Source organism: Geotrypetes seraphini, chromosome 5 (genome assembly GCF_902459505.1).
Source record: "Geotrypetes seraphini chromosome 5, aGeoSer1.1, whole genome shotgun sequence".
NCBI lineage: Eukaryota > Metazoa > Chordata > Amphibia > Gymnophiona > Dermophiidae > Geotrypetes > Geotrypetes seraphini.
This window is the reverse complement of record NC_047088.1, coordinates 223303466-223328044: the sequence shown is the minus strand read 5'-3', so window position 1 is coordinate 223328044 and position 24579 is coordinate 223303466. Positions and strand designations below refer to the sequence as shown.

Sequence of the window (24579 nt, the reverse complement as noted above, 5' to 3'; positions counted from 1 at the left end):
TCCAGGCATAGGAGGCAGCTAGATGAAAGTTTCAAGTTTCAAGTTTATTCAATCTTTTGATGGATCGCCTATAACAATTACTAAGCGATGTACATATAATAATAAAAAGAGATAAGAAACTTAACATAATAATTAATTACGTGACATAAACTAAAAACATTTAAAACGTACTTGAGGGGCAAGGGAAAATTAAAAAGTTACAATTTCGGGTTATATAAGAAAAAAGGGAAAGTACAAAAGGTAGGGTAAAAAGATAGAAAGGAATGAAGTGTGGAATTGGCAGGGCATTAGAGACAAAGTGAATCTTAATAACCACCCCTTAAAGACTAGATTTCCTAAAGTATACTGCTGCTTTAATGGGCATTATTATACAACAGGTCCCAGTGCATTAAGTGTTAATGTGTGCTAACATGGTAGCACTCTATAGCACATCTAGCTCTAAATAAAGGAACATCTGCCTTAGCTGTTCCTTGCTTGTTTTCAGTGAAAGCTCCTTGCTTTAAGGGTATAAAATCAGTTTGTGCACGTTATATACAAGGTCAGTAGCACATGGTTCTCAGAGAAAATGTTCAGCTTATAGAAACGACTGCTTTAAATGCTTAAAAGAATATAGGTCAGAAATGTATTCAGCCGAGGCCTGGCTGTGGGGCTTCCTAGAATATCTCTATAGAAACCATCTGAAGGTATCTTTGAGTTGTACTGTGGGATAGAGTCTGACAAAAAGCTTGCTTTGAAAGATTCAGAATAGAATTTAATCAGGGAGAGTGAGAGACGCAGGGCTGGAGGAGGGATTTCTGGCTGGCTGAGCAGAGAGAGTGAGATTATGTGGGGCTGGGGCTGGTTGAGCAGAAAGAGGGAGAGAGGGAGACATGCTGGCCCTGGGGGGAGTTAGGGAAGGGAGGGGAACAGAAGGAAATGATATATGCTAACCCTGGAAAGGTGAGGCAGTGATGTAGAATCTGGGAAAGTGGGATAAGGATAAAGAGGGACAATGCTCAATTCCTGCAGTGGTTAGAGCTACAGCCTCAGCGCCCTGCAGGTGTGGGTTCAAATCCCACACTGCTCCGTGTGACCCTGGGCAAGTCACTTAATCCCCATTGCCCCAGGTACATTAGGTAGAGTGGGAGCCCGCCGGGACAGTTAGGGAATAATGCTTGAGCACCTGAATAATTTGTAATCTGCATAGAATTGTAGGATATGAGGAATATACATTCCAAAACAGGGGACGGGGGATACCAAGGATTGATACTGGACATGGTGGGGCATAGGGACACAGAAAAGCAATATCAGTGATGTGAGGGGAATAGGGACACAGAAGGACAATGCTGGACAGGGCAAGAATAGAGACAGGGACTAATAGTTGAGATGCTGAGCATGGTGGGAGGACAGAGGTAGGGACGGACACAGGTGAGGTGCTGGACACGGTCGATAAGAACACAAGAGAGAAGACAGAAGATGAATGGTGAATGTGGCGAGAGAAGCAATGGCAAAATTGCTGGGAGAGCTGATATGAGAGAGGCTGGTCAGGACGTACGCAGGTAGGGCTAGTCTCAGTTGGGGCGCTGGTCTTTGATCAAGGGCCGCCACGTGAGCGGACTGCTGGGCACGATGGACCACTGGTCTGACCCAACAGCGGCAATTCTTATGTTCTTATGCCTCTCTGCTTCACCTATTTAGATGGTGCTGTCCTACAGCACCTTTGGAAAGGAAGACTATTGATTTCTGCAATAATTAGCAAAGGCACGTCAAGGAACTGATTTACTAAAGTTCTTACTCTTTGTGACTCTGTACAGAGCTGCGTGTGTCCGGTAGTGCTATAGAACTAATTAATAGCTGTAGTAGTAGTTTCTTTGCGCACAGACACAAAAATAGGGAGAGAGGGGAACCATAATAAGTTAATTTATAAAAGACCTACTGCTAATATAGGAGGGGATTCCATCCCTTTCCCCCACCCCCCAGATCACTGGAGACAATGTTGGAAGGGGATGGAGCAAGATGTTGAACTGACTCCTAGATTTAATGAAAATTTGTTGAGGTCTGATATAGGCAATACAATAAACGTTGAAGGTGAATTAATAATAAAGCCTCTCGGATCATAAAGCATCCCGTTAGATCTCTTTAACTGAAAAAAAAATTTGGTCCATATATAAGGAAGTCCATATCCTCTGTCTCAAACAATGTTCAGGAAAGTGATATGAGAGTTAAGCATAGAAACATGACAGCAAAAAGACCAAATGGCCCATCTAATCTCCACACCCTCCACCGTCACCTCCTCTCTTTAAGAGATCCCATGTGCTTGTCCCATGCTTTTTTTTTTAAATTCAGATACAGTCTTTGCCAAACAGTCACTTCTAGAATTGAATAATACTGATCCAAGGATTTCTCCACACACAGAGAGCCCGTTTGAGGTCTACCCTTCATATCAGGGGAGCTGTGTCAGCTGGGACATTTATACTTGTAGATGTGGGTTGACAAAGTCTGTATATCTGAATGAATGTCTGTGTGACAATATATGGTGTGCTGTGAAAAACAAGGCTGTCTCCAGGAGAAAAGAGGAGGAATGGAAAAAAAGCTTGCTGGCAGGTTTATCCAGGTTTATGCAGCTGGCTATCTCGTATGCAGTTAAAGCAACACCAGCAAAGATAGGATAGTGTTTTATGGGGTTTAATTTAGCCACTTAAGTTAGGCAGGTAAGTACTGAATATTGATATTTAACTGCATAAGTGCCGATTCTGCCCTTGGATCATGTGCAAAACAGCCAGCTTTTATTGTAACAGAGAGCTGATCTCCTGGTTTTTGCTGGTCCCAACCCTGACCTTCAGTTTGTCCTACTAAAATAAATACATTTTGTAGCCTATCTGATGCTCATAACCAAAATGGGGGTACATTTTCATAGTTAAGATAGATCCTAAAACCTTAGAAAGAGGAACATTTGGGGGAGTGGCCAAGATGGTGGCGGTGAGACAGGTGAGCTGAGGTCGAGCTGTTGGAACTTCGTTTTTTTTCCTGCATAATGCCACATACCAAGCGCAAAGGCACAATCCAATTGGGGCCTTTACCATCTGATTCATCTACGCCAATGTGCCAGAAGTTGCTGGATTTCACCGCCAGACCTTCTCTTACTGCTGGAGTGTGAGGTGCCGTGGTGTTGCCCTCCTGGGACTTGGACGGCACACCAGTCTCTCTCTCGCCTCCTGACCTTACTATCCCTCCGTGTCTTGCGACGGAGACGTCTATGTTTGAAGGAAGTCCTGATACCGAAGAGGTTGCAGGAGCGTTCCTTCATGAGGGAAGCAGAGCCGAACATGAAGCTGCGGTGAAGGAAGTTTCAAGTTTATTAGGTTTTTATATACCGCCTATCTAAGCGGTTTTACAATCAGGTACTCAAGCATTTTCCCTATCTGTCCCGGTGGGCTCACAATCTATCTAACGTACCTGGGGCTATGGAAAAACACCAAGGAGCTGAGGGTAAAACCACAACTCCCTCGGAGTTATCCCTTGTGGATGTTTGGAAAATGCTCCAGAAAATGGAAGGAACGATTCGAAAATCTACTGAAGAAAAGTAAGCAAAGTTGACTCTCTAATAAAAACAGTAGATGAAATAAAAAAAGACACTGAATTGAAGTTTCAAAAAACCAATGAGGATATTACAGGTTTGAAAACAGTTAATGAAACTTTAATAAAGGATAAAGTAGTGATCCATAAGAAAATAGAACAACTGGAAAATTATAACAGAAGATTAAATTTAAGAATATTAAATTTTCCAAAATCAGTTGATACGTCTTCGGTTGAAATGTTTAGAAATTACCTGGTAAATATATATTGAATACGTATTGTAGAATATAGTTACTAGCAGGGATTCATTCAGGCCACGTACATAAAAAAAGTTGACATAACATAAACTGTATGTGAAATAATAAAAGTATTAAATCGGAGATAAATAAACCTCAATTGTGAGAGGTTGGGACTACACAAGTACCCAGCCCTCAACACATCATCACGGGTTTATAAAAAACTCCGCATACATAGAAATAAATCGGGCTTCCATTCATATCAAGTCACATTTTTTTCAAGAACTTTTTTTGTATAATTACAGCTGTAAACACCCAATTCTATGTGTTATATGTGTCAACAATTAGTGACCAGAACCCCAAGCTTGACTATAGTAGTAATGAAGGCTACAGCTCCGTTTCAATTGTGTAAGTCGTTTTGGAGGCACAGAATACAAAAATCACAAGTAAGGAAAAAGTACACTCATCTGAAAGTATGAAATTTCAACAGAGGCTTTCAACTCCTAATCCCGACAGAAAAGACTTTCTGTTTCGCCCAAAACAGGCTACTTCAGGGGATATATGCCATCTTCGAATGTCTCCTTGCTTCTTACAATCCGATGGAAATGAAGCCGGCTCCTCTCAAAATGGAGTTGGGACTGTGAGACGCGCCCGGCTCGAATAAAAAACAAAAACGAACCGGGCGTCATGACGTCATCACAGAGCGTGATGCGTGATAGGCTAAACATCGGCAAATACATCAATCAACCAAAAACTAAATAATGATACTTTAATTCAGAAAAAAGGCTGCCATTCATAAGCTGTATTAAGACCCAATGGTTCCACTGTCTGTAATCTATTAATCCACTGTTGTTCCTTCTGCCACAAGACTCTTCTGATGTCTCCTCTTCTCTGAGTAGGGGGCAATTTTTCAATTACCCAACATTTCAAGTTTTCAAATCTGTGACCGTATCGAATGCAGTGAGCAACTATGGGAGCTGTTAATTTATGAGTATTGAGACAACTTTTATGTTCAGTTATTCTAACAGTCAAGGTACGTGATGTTTGACCTATATATAACAGGTCACATGGACATTGAATTGCATAAATAATATTCATGGATTGGCATGAAGAATTGTGATGTAAAACATAATTCTTACCATCAATAGGGTTGATAAAATTAGAAATAGCAGCCATTATGTTGCAATTTGAGCAATGACCACATGGCTTATGTCCAAGTATGGTATTTAAATTATCATCTGTGAATATTTCTTTAGCAGTATGACATAGCAGGTCGCTCAGATTCTTATTTCTTGACTGAGAAAAAATAAATCGCTTATTTTCAAAGCAAGGAAGAGTTTTGAGGAGAGGAAGGTGTCTTTTGTATCTCTTAATGATTTGCGATGACATATGAGTTTGTTTGATTACACATGGGATAGTTGTTTCTTCCAATTGAGGTTTCTTATAATCTAACAGTATTTCCCTGGGATTATGTAAAGCTCGTTTTTTAGCTTTCTTAACTATGTTGTCTGGGTAATCTCTTGATAGCAATCTTTGTTCTAATATTTTTGCTTCTTGTATAAACTTCTCTTTGGTGTTGCAAATGCGTCTATATCTAAGAAATTGAGCAAAAGGGATGCTAGTTTTCAGATGAGCAGGGTGCATACTATCAAATTTTAATAAAGTGTTTCTATCTGTTTTTTTACGATGGATAGAAGTCTCAAAATTATCATTTTTCTTCTGGATGAGAACATCTAAGAAACTTATGCATTCTTTACTATGTGACATGGTGAATTTAATGGATTGATGGCATTGGTTTATTAATTCATTGAATTCTAGAAGTTGTTGCAAAGTGCCCGACCAGATGACAAAAATATCATCTATAAAACGCCACCATTTAAAAACATGTTGGAACTCAGGCAACGTGTAAATAAAAGATTCTTCCAACCATGACATATAAAGATTGGCTATTGTGGGTGCAAACGATGCACCCATCGCTATCCCTGAAAGTTGTTTAAAAAACTCGCCATTAAAGATGAAATAGTTGTTTTTCAACGCTATTGCACATAAATCCCTTAAAAAGTTAGTATGAATGTCATCATGGACTGATTGAGAATTCCATAGAGCTACAAGTACTGAAAGAGCTTCTTCTTGTGGAATGCTTGTGTATAACGAACACACATCAAAGGTGGCTAGTATATAATTTGTGGGCATCACAGATTCTAGTTCATTAAGCCTATTTAAAAATTGAGTAGTGTCTTGTAAATACGATTTAATGGTTTTCAGAAAGCATTGGAGTTGGAAATTACCTGGCACAGAATTTAAATTTCACACCTGAAATGATTCCTCCGCTAAATAAAATTTATTACCTTCCTATTCCTTTAAAAAAAAGAGGGTTTGAAGCAATTATAACAAATAAAAAACCTCAGAATCAGGTTCAAATGGATCTAGGCAATATTTCAGAGATCCTGAAATCATTATTGCCACAGATTGAGGAGAGGGCGACTCTTGCTTGCCTTGTTTGTTTTTCAACAAGATTTAAATGCTGTAATGAAAATGTACTTTAGAAATGCACAGATTCCTTTCATGGGACAGCGGGTTTGGATTTACCCTGATGTCAACAAAGAAACCCAGAAAAGGAAGAAACTTTTTCTCAATATGAGGCAAGAAGCAAAGGATTTGGGAGCTAATTTCTATCTAGCGTATCCATGTAAATGCCTCATTAAATATGCTGGTTTGAAGTACACTTTGTTCTGGACCATTTACGGACTTTTCTGGACTTAAAGAAGATCACCAAGGGTTAAAATTGGTTTATAAATTGATTAGAGGAGTTAATCCCGTTAAGGCAGGGATCTCAAAGTCCCTCCTTGAGGGCCGCAATGCAGTCGGGTTTTCAGAATTTCCCCAATGAAAATGCATTCAAAGCAGTGCATGCACATAGATCTCATGCATATTCATTGCGGAAATCCTGAAAACCCAACTGGATTGTGGCCCTCAAGGAGGGACTTTGAGACCCCTGCGTTAAGGCCATTAGTTAAAATTGATTTTCTCGCTTATGTAAATAAGTCCCTTTATCTTTTGAGCCACTACCCTGCAGAATATGTTGGGGGTCTAAGAAGAATTTATTGGTTTCTTAATTGAATTGTATTTCTTTTTGAATTTGTTTCGTTTTGCTTTACTTAAACAAGCGTTTTTGCTTGCTTTGTATTTCAAATTATAATAAACAGATAAAAGAAAGAGGAACATTTATCAGTATGGTAGAGCACTAAATATCCGTGAGTGTTTGGAACTATGACTATTCTGGATAATTTTTTCCAGATAGTGGATGTTCTGGATGGTGGGAGTTTTTAGATTAGCCTTAATACATAATGGATCATTTGAAATAAAACACTTTTTTGATAATGGATTTTCATCCTAGTACTCTTTTTTTTAATGGATAATGAAAGTTTTCATTAATGGATCTTCAGATGAACAGTGTTTTACACTGTGTTCTGTTTTAAATTTTTGTAATGAAAATGTGACAGACATTTCTGAGAAAAATATTACCCAAGCATATTTAAATATTTATCACTGCACAGCATATTTTTATAATAAAATGGGCTCACTTTTTAGCTCACTTATAGACGTTTGCCCAATCAATAGAATCTGTGACAGCTGAAAAGTGGGCTATTACTCCTAAGAAAGTGAAGAACAAACAGCGAAGGAAGACTCTGGTCTTCCATTGTCTTTTATCGATGTATCGTGACTCAGCACAATCGTGTTTCGGCCCAAATGGGCCTGTCTCAGCAGTCTATTTGGTAGAGTAATGTAATATCTACTATCTTCCTAAGAATGTCACAAGTAATCCTGATAAACCGTGAAAACTGGCTCTGCGAGCCGGCGTAGCTAACCTTAATGGAAAATCATGACCTTGTACCAAAATCACAAATTCTCTCCAAGGGAGTAAGAGTTCTTACTTGAGACAAACATGGGGGAAGCCACTGATTGCCCTGGGATCAGTAACATGGAATGTTGCTACTATGCTACTATGAAGGCTGATCGATAGTTGAAACGCTCTAAAGGAAGTTGAGCATCGGATAGTTCATAGCCCTCCAACATTGGTTCTAACTGGAAAGCTACTAAGATAAGTGTTGCTGTTCTTCTTCAAAGTGTATTGATGAATTGATTTTAGGTTTTGATATAATCATTAAAAACAAAAGAAAAAAATTGAACCCTTAGTTAGTTTTCATATTAAATAAAAGTAAAATAAAATTTGAGTCAATGGTTAGGAAGGAGGTTTTGTAGTAAATGATTACATCACATGCATTCAGGATGAAGACTTGAAATAACATCCATGTTATAAGACGTCTCTTTACTGAGAACAGTGCATTTTTATGATACTTCAACCTCCCATTGTAGTTGTTTTGGGGTGAGTTTGCTGTTAAAATGAGGTATCATTTGAATGATAAAAAATAGTGCATCAGCAGAAGTGTTATATTAAATCATAAAATGAAAGTTGGACACTGATGTGTAAAAAATTTTTCAAAGTAAGCATGGTCTAAATTATCCTAAATACCCCCTTTTTTGATCAATACTATTTGGGCTTCTGCCATATACTTGTGACCTGGATTTTCCACTACAGAAACAGGATACTAGGCGGCCATTGGTCTGACTCAGTAAGGTTATTCTTATGTTCTTTCCCCTCCCATTCACCCTTGACCTACAGTACAGTTTTGCTCTCTCCCTCATGTTGCACCTCCACTGGGTTGCACTAATAAACAGTGGTAGAAGACTGTGGGATCCAGGCCTGGCTCTTTGTAGTAAAGGTAAGTGCTTCCTGTGTCAGTTCCATCTCTTCTGTAACCACCTACCATAGAAATGGCATAAGTAAGCATTCATAAATGTTAGATTCTGTTATAGAATTTGGGCACAGTGCACTGCATGTTGGCACTTAACCTTTGATATCCTATATAGAATTGCCTGTTACAAGTATATGTCTATCATTATGCAATTTCAGCTAGTAATTACATCAATCACAGTTTGGGAATTGGGGGGAAAGTGTTTGAGTCAAAATGATCAAATCTCAATAATATTATTTAATTGAGTTGGTTTTCCCCAAATTCTTGTCTGTCTTAAAAATGCAATCTGAACATCATAAATCTTTGCTAGCAGACGTGAACACCCAAACAGCAAGACATAATTGCTTCTGTTCTGAATCTAATGGTAGTCCTCCATAGTGTTGTTGTCTAGATCTGACCTCAGATATGCTATCTATATGTTTAGCACATCCAGGAGGAAGTAGTATTAGGAAATGGTTGGCAAGATACATATATATGTGGTAGTGAGGCTGAAGCATCTTTATGTCCACAGAAACATGGTGGACAGAGGAGAATCAATGGGATGTGGCGCTGCCGGGGTACAAGCTCTACAGGAGGGACAGGACCCACAAGAAGGGGGGAGGCATAGCACTATATATAAAGGACTCTATCTACTCGGTCGGGATGGATATGGCAACGAAGGCAGAGGGGCTGGAATCGTTATGGGTCAAATTGCCGGGAAACAAGGGTGCAGGCATAAAACTGGGACTGTACTATCGCTCACCTGGTACGCCGGAAGAAGTCGGACACGACTTGGAAGCTGAACTGAGACAGGAGTGCAGGACTGGAAGTGTAACAGTGATGGGGGACTTCAACTATCCGGGGATAGACTGGAGTACGGGTCACTCCAACTGCACTAGGGAAACAGGATTTGTAGAAGCTGTGAGGGACTGCTTCATGGAGCAACTGGTCAGGGAACCGACGCGAGGGAGTGCTACTCTTGACCTCATCCTGAACGGATTAGGGGGGCCTGCAAGTGGGGTAGAAGTGGGAGGACCACTAGGCAACAGTGACCACAATGCGATCAGATTCACATTAGAAAGGGGGACACCCATAGTAAGGAGGACCGCAACAACTGCGCTCAACTTCAGGAAAGGGAACTCTGTTGCTATGAGGGAAATGGTGGGGAGGAGGCTCAGAAACATCTTTAGGATGGAGACTGTAGGAAGCGCCTGGACCCTATTCAGGGACACCCTGCAGGACGCACAGAGAATATACGTCCCCAGTTTCAGGAAAGGCTGCAAGAACAAGCGGTCAAAGGACCCGGTTTGGATCTCAACATAAGTAAAGAGGGCAATAAATAACAAAAAAGTATCCTTCCGGAGATGGAAAAAGGACCCAACGGAGGAAAATCACCAGGCGCACAGGAAATGCCAAAAGGAATGCCACCGAGAGGTTAGAAAAGCAAAAGGGAAATACGAAGAGGGGCTGGCCAGGGAGGCAAAAAACTTCAAGGCATTCTTCAGTTACGTAAAGGGGAAGCGACCAGCGAGAGAGGAGGTGGGGCCATTGGACGATGGGGATAGGAAGGGAGTGATTAAGGAGGATAAAGAGGTAGCTGAGAGTTGAACACGTTCTTCTCGTCGGTCTTCACGAGAGAAGACACATCTAATATACCGGACTCAGAGGAGCTCATGAGTGGGGAACAGGCTGAAAAATTGGAGCACATAGAGGTAAGTAAGGAGGATGTCCTCAAACAGATAGACAGGTTAAAATGCGGCAAATCACCGGGTCCGGACGGGATCCACCCAAGGGTTCTGAAGGAACTAAGACAAGAAATAGCGGGCACAATCCAGCATGTTTGCAACCTATCCTTGAAAATTGGAGAGCTACCAGAGGACTGGAAATTGGCGAATGTCACACCTATCTTCAAGAAGGGATCGAGGGGTGACCCCGGGAACTACAGGCCGGTGAGCCTGACTTCAATTATAGGGAAGATGGTGGAAGCTATGATCAAGGACGGCATTTGCGAGCACATCGAGAGAAATGGCCTACTGAGAACAAGCCAGCACGGATTCTGTAAGGGAAGGTCGTGCTTAACGAACCTTCTGTACTTCTTTGAGGGAATAAGCAGTCGGGTGGACAATGGGGAACCCATCGACATCATTTACCTCGATTTTCAAAAGGCTTTCGACAAGGTGCCACATGAAAGGCTGCTTAGGAAGCTGTGGAACCACGGGGTGGGAGGGGATGTGCACAGATGGATCGAGCACTGGTTGTCGGGTAGACTGCAGAGGGTCGGAGTAAAGGGACAATATTCTGACTGGCGGGGAGTCACGAGCGGTGTGCCACAAGGATCGGTGCTGGGGCCGTTACTCTTCAACATATTTATCAATTACCTGGAAAAGGAGGCAAAGTGCGAGGTTATAAAATTTGCAGACGATACCAAACTGTGCGGCAGAGTTAGCTCCAGGGAGGAGTGTGAGGACCTGCAAAAGGATCTAGACAAGCTGGAAGACTGGGCAAACAAATGGCAAATGCGCTTTAACGTGGAAAAATGCAAGGTCATGCATATAGGGAAAAAGAACCCGTTGTTCAATTACAAATTGGGGGGGCATTGTTGGGAGACAGCAGTCTTGAGAGAGACTTGGGTGTGCTGGTGGATGCATCACTTAAGCCATCTGCACAGTGCGCAAGAGCCTCGAAAAAAGCCAACAGGATGCTGGGCATCATAAAGAGGGGCATAACAACCAGGACGCGGGAAGTCATCATGCCATTGTATCGAGTGATGGTGCGTCCACATCTGGAATACTGCGTTCAATATTGGTCACCGTACCTCAAGAAGGACATGGCGGTACTTGAGAGAGTCCAAAGGAGAGCAACGAAACTGGTAAGAGGGCTGGAACACTGCCCATACGCCGAGAGGTTGGATAGGCTGGGGCTCTTCTCTCTGGAAAAAAGGAGGCTCAGGGGTGATATGATAGAGACCTTCAAGATCATGAGGGGCATAGAGAGGGTGGATAGGGACAGATTCTTCAGGCTGAAGGGGACAACAGGTACGAGGGGGCATTCGGAGAAATTGAAGGGAGATAGGATCAAAACAAATGCAAGGAAGTTTTTTTTTCACCCAAAGGGTCGTGGACACTTGGAATGCGCTACCGGAGGAAGTGATCAGGCAGAGTACGGTACAAGGATTCAAACAGAGACTGGACGGATTCCTGAGGGATAAAGGGATCGTGGGATACTGAGAAAGCTAACCAGAAAATAAGTAATAGAAACCCAACCAGGTCGTGCATGTGCAAGACCAGAGGGTTAGGACTTAGATGGGAAGATAGGACTCAATAGGAAACCAAGGTGGCAAGGGGGCCCCTTCTGGTGATTTAAACAGGTCGTGACCTGTTTGGGCCGCCGCGGGAGCGGACTGCTGGGCAGGATGGACCTATGGTCTGACCCGGCAGAGGCACTGCTTATGTTCTTATGTTCTTATGGGTGTTGTAGGCAACCAAAAAATAGCTTGGGGTTGAAAAACAGGAGGTTAGTCAGATGTTTGGGACTGCTAAAGTGGGGTAGGGTTAATGCAGGTTCAGAATGGGTGTGTCAGAAGAAATTTAAATCTTTAGGGTCACATCACATGTGCCTGTTAGGGCTCTTCTGTCTTTCCCCATGTAGCATATCTCTAAATCTCCCTCCCCCAGCCACCCAAGATCTTCTCTCTGCCACCAATCTCTCTTTCCACCTGTCATACATCTCCTCTTTCTCTCTCCATCTAACATTACCCCTCTGTTTCTCTCCTCCTCTCCCAGTCATCTATGATCTCTCCTGTCTGTTTCTCTCTCCTCATATTACCATCTCTCCTCTCCCCCCATATTACCATCTAGCCTCTCTCCCCCCACCATTCAGCATTGCCTATTCCCCCTCCTCCCCTCCCAATCCAGCTTTGCTCCTCTGTCTCTTCCATCCCCCAATTATCATCATTGCCCCTTGGCCTCTTCCGCCCATCATCCTCCCATTTCCTGCCTCCAACATTTCTTTATGTCCATTTTTCCCTCCCCTGGCCCCAAAACAGAAAAATAAACTGGGAGCTTCCCCTTCCTTCCGCCTGTTTGCTGCACCTGCTGTCTCCAATTTGATGCTTGTCAGTAAAGAGAAACTGTGTACGAGACCAAAGAGCTCTGCATGCCACCGAAAGCTCTGCCAGTCCTACCAAAGAGAAAGTTGCATCATAGGGGGCAGGACCAGTAGAGCTGTCAGCAACATGCAGAGCTCTATGTTTGTCTTCTTTTTTTTAATACTTTTTATTGATAGTGGCAAAGAGAACACATACTGTACATAATATCCATCACAACAGTATAAGCGCTCATAGTCTAATCCCTAGTCCTAAGTCTAATGGACTACTGCAATATCCTCTACCTACCTTGCCCCACCTACTTAATAAAACAATTACCATACAGACCATACAGAACACAGCCCTCAGACTGATCTATTCTCTTGGAAAATTTGATCACATCACCAACGCCTACCTAGATTCATATTGGCTACCTATACAAGCCCGCATTCAATTCAAATTATACTGCCTATTATTCAAAACATTAAATGGAACGGCACCCACGCACTTAAACAACTGCCTAAACAGGAACCTCTCATCCAGACAAAGGAGAACCCAGTCCCCATTCTCCTACCCCCATTTCAAAGGAACTAAGCGCAAAAAGATGTATGACCACCTACTAGCAAAACAGGCAGCAAAATTGGACCCCTCCATCACCAACCTGCTGACAGCATCAACGGACCTCAAAGCTTTCCAAAAAGAAATCAAAACCCTACTATTCAAAAAATTCATCCAGATGTCCTAACCCCCCATCCATTCCCCCATGCTATTCTCCCCTCTCCCTCTCCCTACCTGTAATATCCCCCTAAGACTCAACAATGTAACCAGCATCCACTCTGCAACCTTCTCGTATATTTCCAGCTCCTTCTGACGCTCCCCTCATTTTTCCACTTTGTAACCTCACCTCAAAATTGAATTAGTTATCAGCGCCATTAATTGTAAACTTCTTCTTGGAAATGTTATCTTTTGATGTAATCCGCTTAGAACTGCAAGGTACAGGCGGAATAGAAGTCAGTAATGTAATGTAATGTGTAGCTCAACATATATCCCAGGGAATTAACACTCAAAATACAGATATAGCCGTAGGGAATACAGTACTCTCCTTACCCCCAATGTTTTTTGTGTGAGATAAACAAACTAGCATGCTAGGCCCCCCCACCAAACCCCCACCATACAAGGGCATAGCCATACCACCCAAGCACCCTCCCCCCAAAAAAATAAGCCTCCCGTCCCCTGTCCCATTCAAGCTCTTCATCCTTCCCCCCCTCCAATAAAAAAACAACAAAAAAACAACACAAACTCCAAGCAGTAGCAGCAGCAAAAGGGTCACATGGGTTCCTCCCCTCATCCTCCAATGGACAGTCAAGAAAATGAGACCAGAGAGCTATATAACATTTTCTATCAGGGTGCATGGATGCCTGATAAACCCTAGTCTCAAAGCCAGCTATCTCCCTCATGCGTGACTGAATCAGAGACAGCAGGTACAGCAAATAGGCAGCTGGGAAGGGAAGCTCCCAGGTTTTTTTTTAATGCTGCCTCCAAAATTGGGAAGCAGCATTCCCAGCGAACAAATGAGAGGAGGGGAAGGGTTGTGGTTGGGCTGGGGAGGGGCACCTATGGGAGTAGGTAAGAGCAAATGTCTGGGACAGAGGTCAGGCTTGAGAGAGGGGGAACTCTTGAGCCTCCAAGGAATTTGTATAGGCATAAGCTAGTTCAAACCATATTTAGTTCCTATATGGGTTGAGAGACGTCTTGAGAATCAATAGCATATTAAATGATAATGACTAGGCAGCAGCTGGTGCTTTTGCTAGTCTGAGACGCTTAACTGCTGCCTGTGAAGACACCATTCAACATATGGTATCATTTCAGTCTAGCTTGATGATGCTTTTATGGATATGTGGCAGTTTCTAGCTTTATCAGCGCTAGGAATAAACAAAATGAATAAGTAAGAGATATAGAGAGCAATAAAGCGGAATATTTAGACTAGTCTATAGCTGTGTTTCCTGGACTCAGAGCCATGATGGTACACGGATAGTGGGTTATCTGGAAATTTACACATTTATTAGCCCATCCATCTTAAAGTCATTCTACAACATGATAAACTATCACGGAGCTGGATTTCTAGGTAAAGCAATGCATCTCTTTGAAAATGTTTGATATTCTTATATTTAGCTTGAATGCACAAAGTATTTTTCAATGATTAGCTTCACTGCCTGGCAGTAAATGAATGGAACATTTCTAAAACTGTAGCTGTACCAAAAATGTAAAAAGACTTTAATGATAAATAAATACATTTTTAAAATATACCTGACTCAGGATTACTTATTTATTTATTAGATTACTTAAGTATCTTGTTATTTTTATTTTATTTTTAAAATTAATGTATATATTAACATAGTAACATAGTAGATGATGGCAGATAAAGACCCGAATGCTCCATCTAGTCTGCCCAACCTGATTCAATTTAAAAAAATTTTATTTTATTTTATTTTTTAAATTTTTCTTCTTAGCTATTTCTGGGCAAGAATCCAAAGCTTTACCCGGTACTGTGCTTGGGTTCCAACTGCCAAAATCTCTGTTAAGACTTACTCCAGCCCATCTACACCCTCCCAGCCATTGAAGCCCTCCCCTGCCCATCCTTCACCAAACGGCCATACACCGACACAGACCGTGCAAGTCTGCCCAGTAACTGGCCTAGTTCAATATTTAATATTATTTTCTGATTCTAAATCTTCTGTGTTCATCCCACGCTTCTTTGAACTCAGTCACAGTTTTACTCTCCACCACCTCTCTCGGGAGCGCATTCCAGGCATCCACTACCCTCTCCGTAAAGTAGAATTTCCTAACATTGCCCCTGAATCTATCACCCCTCAACCTCAAATTATGTCCTCTGGTTTTACCATTTTCCTTTCTCTGGAAAAGATTTTGTTCTACGTTAATACCCTTCAAGTATTTGAACGTCTGAATCATATCTCCCCTGTCTCTCCTTTCCTCTAGGGTATACATATTCAGGGCTTCCAGTCTCTCCTCATACATCTTCTGGCGCAAGCCTCCTATCATTTTCGTCGCCCTCCTCTAGACCACCTCAAGTCTTCTTACGTCTTTCGCCAGATACGGTCTCCAAAACTGAACACAATACTCCAAGTGGGGCCTCACCAATGACCTGTACAGGGGGATCAACACCTTCTTCCTTCTACTGACTACGCCTCTCTTTATACAGCCCAGCATCCTTCTGGCAGCAGCCACTGCCTTGTCACACTGTTTTTTCGCCTTTAGATCTTCGGACACTATCACCCCAAGGTCCCTCTCCCCGTCCGTGCATATCAGCTTCTCTCCTCCAAGCATATACAGTTCCTTCCTATTATTAATCCCCAAATGCATTACTCTGCATTTCTTTGCATTGAATTTTAGTTCCCAGGCATTAGACCATTCCTCTAACTTTTGCAGATCCTTTTTCATATTTTCCACTCCCTCTTCGGTGTCTACTCTGTTACAAATCTTGGTATCATCTGCAAAAAGGCACACTTTTCCTTCTAACCCTTCAGCAATGTCACTCACATACATATTGAACAGGATTGGCCCCAGCACCGAACCCTGAGGGACTCCACTAGTCACCTTTCCTTCCTTCGAGCGACTTCCATTAACCACCACCCTCTGGCGTCTGTCCGACAGCCAGTTTCTGACCCAGTTCACCACTTTGGGTCCTAACTTCAGCCCTTCAAGTTTGTTCAACAGTCTCCTATGAGGAACTGTATCAAAGGCTTTGCTGAAATCCAAGTAAATTACATCTAGCATATGTCCTCGATCCAGCTCTCTGGTCACCCAATCAAAAAATTAAATCAGGTTCGTTTGGCACGATTTACCTTTTGTAAAGCCATGTTGCCTCGGATCCTGTAACCCATTAGATTCAAGGAAGTACACTATCCTTTCTTTCAGCAACACTTCCATTATTTTTCCAACAACTGAAGTGAGGCTCACCGGCCTGTAGTTTCCTGCTTCATCCCTGTGACCACTTTTATGAATAGGGACCACATCCGCTCTCCTCCAATCCCCAGGAATCACTCCCGTCTCCAGAGATTTGTTGAACAAGTCTTTAATAGGACTCGCCAGAACCTCTCTGAGCTCCCTTAGTATCCTGGGATGGATCCCGTCTGGTCCCATCGCTTTGTCCACCTTCAGTTTTTCAAGTTGCTCATAAACACCCTCCTCCATGAACGGCGCAGAATCTACTCCATTTTCTCGTGTAACTTTGCCAGACAATCTCAGTCCTTCTCCAGGATTTTCTTCTGTGAACACAGAACAGAAGTATTTGTTTAGCACATTTGCTTTCTCCTCATCACTCTCCACATATTTGTTCCCAGCATCTTTTAGCCTAGCAATTCCATTTTTTATCTTCCTCCTTTCACTAATATATCTGAAAAAATTTTTATCTCCCTTTTTTACATTTTTAGCCATTTGTTCTTCCGCCTGTGCCTTCGCCAAACGTATCTCTCTCTTGGCTTCTTTCAGTTTCACCCTATAATCCTTTCTGCTCTCCTCTTCTTGGGTTTTTTTATATTTCATGAACGCCAACTTTTTCGCCTTTATTTTCTCAGCCACTAGGTTGGAGAACCATATCGGCTTCCTTTTTCTCTTGTTTTTATTGATTTTCTTCACATAAAGGTCCGTAGCCATTTTTATCGCTCCTTTCAGCTTAGACCACTGTCTTTCCACTTCTCTTATGTCCTCCCATCCTAACAGCTCTTTCTTCAGGTACTTTCCCATTGCATTAAAGTCTGTACATTTGAAATCTAGGACTTTAAGTATCGTGCGGCCGCTCTCCACTTTAGCCGTTATATCAAACCAAACCGTTTGATGATCGCTACTACCCAGGTGAGCACCCACTCGAACATTAGAGATACTCTCTCCATTTGTGAGGACCAGATCCAATATCGCTTTTTCCCTTGTGGGTTCCATCACCATTTGTCTGAGCAGAGCCTCTTGAAAGGCATCCACAATCTCCCTACTTCTTTCCGATTCTGCAGACGGAACATTCCAGTCCGCATCCGGCAGGTTGAAATCTCCCAACAGCAGAACCTCCTCTTTCCTTCCAAACTTTTGGATATCCACAATCAGATCCTTATCAATTTGCTGCGATTGAGTCGGAGGTCTATAGACTACACCCACGTAGATAGAAGTTCCATCTTCTCTTTTCAGAGCAATCCATATCGCTTCTTCCTCTCCCCAGGTCCCTTGCATTTCGGTCGCTTGGATACTGATCTTTACATAGAGAGCTACTCCTCCACCTTTATGACCATCTCTGTCCTTCCTAAAAAGATTATATCCCGGTATGTTTGCATCCCATCCATGTGATTCACTGAACCATGTCTCTGTGATAGCAACAATATTTAGATCTGCCTCTAATATCAGGGCTTGCAGATCATGAACTTTGTTGCTTAGACTGCGAGCATTTGTGGTCATCGCTTTCCAGCTATTTTTCAGCGATAATCTCCTTTTTCGTATGGATTTTTGTGTCGTTTCACTTTCCGTTGCAATACTAAGAAATGAGTTGCTGATATTGCTTATGTTGCAGCCTTTACTACTATCACATCTTTTCTTTTGCCGGGGATGGTCTCTATAATTGTCCTTCGTACATACACCACCCCCACCTTCTAGTTTAAATGCCTAGAAAAATATTGTCTAAATTTCTCTGCAAGGTTTCTTTTTCCTGCTGTAGTAATATGTAGCCCATCAGTGCAATATAGCTTCTTGTCCTTCCATGTATTGCCCCATCCTCCTATGTACCTGAAGCCTTCTTGATGACACCAGGCTCTGAGCCATCTATTAAAGTCCTCTGTGTTTTTCACTCTTTGCTCTCCCTTTCCATATGCAGGCAGTATTTCAGAAAAAGCTAAAGTCTTTACAAAAGGTTTCACGCCCTCACCAAGCTTCCGAAAAGCTTTCTGTGCTGCAAGTGTGGAGTTGTTGGCCAGGTCATTTGTTCCCAGATTGATAACAACATCAGTGTTAAAATCCTTAGTTTCTTCCTTAATTATAGTCAGTATTTGCCTGGAACTCCTGGTAGCTGAGGATCCTGGAAGACATTTCACTATTTTGGTCTCCTCGCCCTGTGTTCCAAGGTTAATGCCTCTGATGATGGAATCCCCCAACAGTAATAGTTTTCTGTTTTTGGCTTTTTTATTTGTGCTTAGGGTGCGCTTGTTCTCTTGAGTTACCTTCATTGGTTCCAGTCCCACCTCCCTTTTGTTTTCCTGAGTATCGCAGTGCACTAGTGGAGCGAAGGAATTCTGTAGAGGTAATATTAGTGAAGGTGGATGTTTCTGTGTTACATGTCGCAGTCTTCCTGAGCCTACTGTGACCCATTTATTCCTGGGCTGTTTTATTCTTTGAGGTAGAGGTGGTAAGTTGGTGTGATTTTGTGGAGTGATGGAAGCTGCCTTAATTGTATTCAATTCCTGTTTAAGTTTGCAGAGCTCCTCCTTAATACTGGCAAGTTGAAGACAGATGGGGAAAGCCTTAAGCCTCCAAATAGTATGTCTTGGAATTAAAGCACCACAGTGATTGCATAGAATAAAGGTCATCTTGATTGGTTGTGAAGTGACTTGATTTGAGTAGTCCTGATTATATGGGTCTCTATATATGAATAGTGGTCCCTGGGGTTGGTGGGACTATAAGTCTTACCCTTTTTCCTATGAAGAGGAAGAGGAAATAAGATTTAGCAGAGGAAAGAGAAGGGTTTATTTTTGAACTTTTTTTTTTTTTAAAGTAAGAAACAGGGATGAGAAGAGAAATTAAGCAGATATAATGCTGAAAACCAGTGAAAAGAGCAGAATATGAAATGCTGAGTAACTTAGCTTTTAGAAGTTCACAGGGCAGCCTTGTTTCAGCAATGTCCCAAAGATAATGCAATTAACCTTAGAAGTAAAACAGAGCCCCTCCCTTCTCCACCTAATCATCAGAAAACAATGGCTGAATACTAGTAAGACAGAAATATAGGCTCTATACCACCTAAAACACAGTATTTAAACAAAAATGCAGGTTCTATCAGTGCTACCCTAAAACACAGGATTTATAACAGGATTTTCCCTACTTTAGTCACCCTGAGCCACAGGCACCAGGATTTAATTAGAGTTAACAAAGTCTTACCCTTTTTCCTATGAAGAGGAAGAGGAAATAAGATTTAACAGAGGAAAGAGAAGGGTTTATTTTTTTGTGTTTTTTAAATATTTTTTTTAGTAAGAAACAGGGAGGAGAAGAGAAATTTAGCAGATATAATTCTGAAAACCAGTGAAAGGAGCAGAATATGAAATGCTGAGTAACTTAGCTTTTAGAAGTTCACAGGGCAGCCTTGTTTCAGCAATATCCCAAAGATAAAGATGTAGTTTTTATATGTCAATTTTGCAGGTATTTGTTTTTATGATTATAATTTTACTATTTTTGGCCAGGTATTAGTGACCTAGATTGGCCACCGTGAGAACGGGCTACTGGGCTTGATGGACCATTGGTTTGACCCAGTAAGGCTATTCTTATGTTTTATTTGTTTTGACAGCAATGTCTAGCCCCTGAAGCAGTCCCTGCTGGTTGAAGCATGCCCATGCCAACTGCATTAAAAAAATTTATTTATCAATAAAGTCTTTTTTTTTTTTGTTCCTCCTGAAACGCCCCGTTTAGCGATGGTTGTTCAGCGGCACTATGAAGGCCTAGGTCTTTTAGAAATACGTCCAAAACCCATTTTTATTATCGGCACGTTGTAGCGTGACCGGCTCTTGGGTCTAGCGGTGACTGGCACTCGCCTACAATATCGCCCTGGCGTGCTTCCCCAAGAAGGAGGAAGCCCTGTTGGGAGTGCCTTACACTGTGTACCAAAAGTCAGAATGACACAGTTCACATCAGAATCCAAAAGAAAGCAATTTCATTTATTGATTATCCAGATAGGGCAAAGCCAAAAATGTAAGAAAACAAAAATCCAAAAGCAACTATACCGTGCCTCAAAATAACATGGTTCTCACCAGCCTGGTCTGGTACATGCTCCAATGTTCTACTAATGTCCCAGGTAAGTTCTACTTTGAAGTAGTGAGAACAGCCCAAAACATAAATGAGTCTCCGTCAGTCTTTAGCTCCCAAACATAAATTCTGAGCTGTATAATGTTGCAAGGCTTGTCCCTTCCCTCTAAGCATTAAGAAGTGGAAGGTTATGGGATTTATCAGTTCCACTCTTTGGCAAAGCAAAGCACAAAAGGAAAATATATCCCACAAAACTCCCTACATGGATGTCTGGCCAAACCAGCACCCAACCTTCAGGGTTTTCACCGCACTCAAACAATGCCTTATTACTGTGGCTTAACTGCTCTTACACATTGACCAAGCAGCCAGACAGCCAACTCCCAAAAATCAAAAAAGGAAAAAACAACTCTGTAAGGCAAACACCCAGCCAGTTCAGCTCACTTCCATGGCTTCTGGACAAGCAAGCTCTGGAAGAGAACTCCATTCCATGTCCTCCAATACCTGGGTCTCCTGTGTTTGCTCCTCTGCCTCTGGGTCAATCATTTCCACATCTGTGGATTCCTGGGCTGGTGGAGGTTCCTTCCACCTGGGAACTTCCCTGGCCTCCTTCCCTCTCGGGGACAACTAGCTTTCTAATTGTTCCAAAGCTGCTGTTCTCCGCCCAGCCCTACTCGGGGGCAGGGCTTTCTTCGGCTGAGTCTGCTTTCTGCCCTGTTTGGCCAGCCCTTTACAAAATGGAGGATTTAAAGGGGCAACACCTGTTTTCACAGGGCTATGGTCTAAGTTCTGTTCAAATACAGCCTGCGCTTCCTGATCCAATTCCTGTCTCGCAGGCACATAGTGATCAGCCCTGACTACTTTCACCGGTTGATTTTTAAGGTTTTCCATTGGCACAAGGCTGGAACTGGGATCGGGCTTGTGACAACGTATTTGGACAATGTCCGTCCAAGTGCCGACTTTCAATTATGAGCCCCATAGTCTTTTAGCTTTGTAACTATTCTGAAATATTCTAAGACGTAAAAGGACATGACGCTTTCCTCTTGCAGTTTTATGATTTGTTTTCATGCGAGTATTATGGTTGCTCAAAATCAACTATTACAACATAAAATATCTCTATGTTTGCGGAAGGCTGAGCTATGGATTTGGAGCTGAATCCCTGTTTCTTGTTTGCAGATAATACTGCTCAGACTAAATACAGTAAAACATTGGATTGCGAATAACTTGGTGTGTGAGTGTTTTGCAAGACGAGCAAAACATTTTATTAAATTTTAACTTGATAAATGTGCATTATCTTGCAAAACGAGCATGTATATGCGCATCACGTCAAGTACACACAACATACGTGTTGCCGAGCACAGCATCACGTACAATTTACTCGCAGTTCGAGCGCACACAACATACGTGTTTGCAACCCTGCTGCCCCACGATCTTGGCGATGTGCTCGGAGCTGGGCACTGGGATGAGCTCATTGGTGTTGACGCTCTTTCTGCGGAGCAGCGAGGCCTTTTCTACTCCTCCACCACCACTGTTATAGGCTTGGGAAAGCATGGCGAACACCACCTGCAGTTTCGCCGCTTCTGCTCCACATAGCAACGCCATGCCGGCTTCTTGCGCCTCGAAGGTGACGGCGGCAGGCTACAGCAGTACCGAGCCCAGCTCTGGAAGCAGCGGCGGCTGCTGAGACAGGAGCAGCAGCACTGGGGAGCCACCCAGGCTGCTGCTCTTCTCCTCTTCCTCTTCCTCTGGCGGCTCGGCGTCCTTCTCCTTTCTATTTCATACAGTACAGTATTTTGTATTAAAGTTTTTGGGTTGTGGAATGAATCGTCTGAGTTTTCATTATTTCCTATGGGAAATTCCCTTTGATATATGTGTGCTTTGGATTACAAGCATGCTTCCGGAGTGAATTATGCTTGCAAACCAAGGTTTTACTGTAGTTATTTTGTTAAAGTGCTGTAATGTGCAGATATACAGTATACTGTATATATATACATACATACACTATGCAGTGTGATCTGAAAGCATTTCTGTATTTGTTGTTTCCATTTGCAGATCATTATACCACAAAAAGTGCTTTCCCCAAAATTTTCTAATCATCATCATTCTGCTTGAATTGATAAAACATGGATTTTGTGCCTTTTTAAATGTCATACAGAAAAGATGCTGCTTATGTAAGTATTTCCTTTTCAGTTACTAAGAAGCCAGTGAGGTAAGCTGTGGGTTTTATCATTTCATTTGCCTGGACTGGTTCAAGGCTGTATCATTGCTATTGTTATTGTCTCTGCTTTCATTGTCTTGCCATTGTGACCCCTTCTACTGTTACCTTGAACCTTGTTCTCATGAATACCTTGATTCCTGTCTTGCTTTGTTCCTTAATGTTCCTCCATGTCTCGTCTGTTCCTTGCTTGGATTACTGTTTTGGACATTCATAAGGGCGAGTGTCGGTCAAGCTTACCCACCACTTTAAAGGCTAGCAATGCTTGAACCTGCCTGTCTCATTAAAACTAGTGCTAATGGCTTTCAGACATGACACAGAAATAAGTCTGTTAGCTTTGTAACTGTTCTGAAATATTCTAAAAGGCATAAAAGGACAAGATAGTCTGGCATCCTCTGTGCTGTCTCGGAGGAGGGAGGTCTTAAAGGAGAGTATGTTCCTAGTGAAGTAGGAAGCAATCCTGTAGCCCACCAGGGCATCACGGATATATCTCCAGGAGCTTCTGCCCAGGGTGGAAGGGTTAGGATGGCCATTATAGTAGGAGATTCGATCATTAGATATGTAGATAGCTGGGTGGCTAGTGGACGTGGATATCACTTGGTCACTTGCCTGCCTGGTGCAAAGTTGGCGGACCTCACGCATCACCTAGATAAGATTTTAGACAGTGCTGGGGAGGAGCCTCCTGTCTTGGTACATGAGGGTACCAAAGACATAGGGAAATGTGGTAGGGAGGTTCTGGAAGCCAAAATTAGACTCTTAGGTAGGAAGTTAAAATCCAGAACCTTGAGGGTATCATTTTCAGAAGTGCTCCCTCTTCCATGTGCAGGACCCAAGAAACAGACAGAGCTCCAGAGTCTCAATGCATGGATGAAGTGATGGTGCAGGGAGGAGGGTTTTAAATTTGTTAGGAATTGGGAGCTAAATGCACTAAACAGGCTCACTAAGACCGTGTGGGGCTCCGATCTGATTTTTGGTCGATTCTAAAAGAGCTAATTGGTACACTAAAATTTTGTATGCAAATGATTCGCATGGAGGTTCGTCATAATCCCCATCTCCCCCGTCCAATTCATTGCTGTGAGAGCGACTTTCACACATGTGCAGAGCCAGCAGGGGAAACCTGAACAGCTGAGAGGCAGGGGAAGACTCCTGTCACTCAGCAGTTCGGGACAGGAAATCATTCGTACTCATGGTGCTGAAGCAGAGGGGCCAAGGGCAGGAAAGAGGAGGGACTGACTGCTACAGCTAATCAGACTGCTGCTTAGCTAATCAGAAGTAAGACAGGGGGAGGGAAAGGCAAGGGCAAATGTGGAGGGAGGGGAGAAGCAGGAGTAGATGCTGTTAAAGGGAGAGAGGGAATCAATGTTTGGGAAGGAGGAAAGAATACTGTATTTTTCCTCCATAAGACTAAACTAAACTAAACTTTAAGTTTGTATACCCATAGACCGCATCATCTCCACAGAAGTAGAGCTCGACACGGTTTACAGGAATTACTAAAGAAAGGAACTCCAATGGGAAGAAGAAGGGCTTGGTAAAAAGGAAAGAAAGAGGGGACTAAGTAAAGTGGAGAGGGAGGGAGTGGTTACATTTTAGAGAAAAGCCAAGTTTTCAAATGTTTTCTGAAGCGTTGGAGGGAGGTCGAACTCCGAAGAGGGGCAGATAAGCTGTTCCACAGCTCGGTGATCTTGAAGAGGA

At 42.5% G+C, this 24579-nt stretch overlaps 1 protein-coding gene across 1 annotated transcript in view; it reads right to left on the bottom strand.

The window, feature by feature from the left end:
- The window catches only part of MMADHC (metabolism of cobalamin associated D), an 89288-nt gene extending 67973 nt beyond the window's left edge, over positions 1-21315 (bottom strand). The window contains exon 1 of the mRNA XM_033947049.1: positions 21177-21315. Coding sequence (XP_033802940.1) covers positions 21177-21218 — 42 coding nt within the window. The 5' untranslated portion in view covers positions 21219-21315. The remainder of the gene's footprint in view (positions 1-21176) is intronic.
- Positions 21316-24579: the final 3264 nt, after the last annotated feature.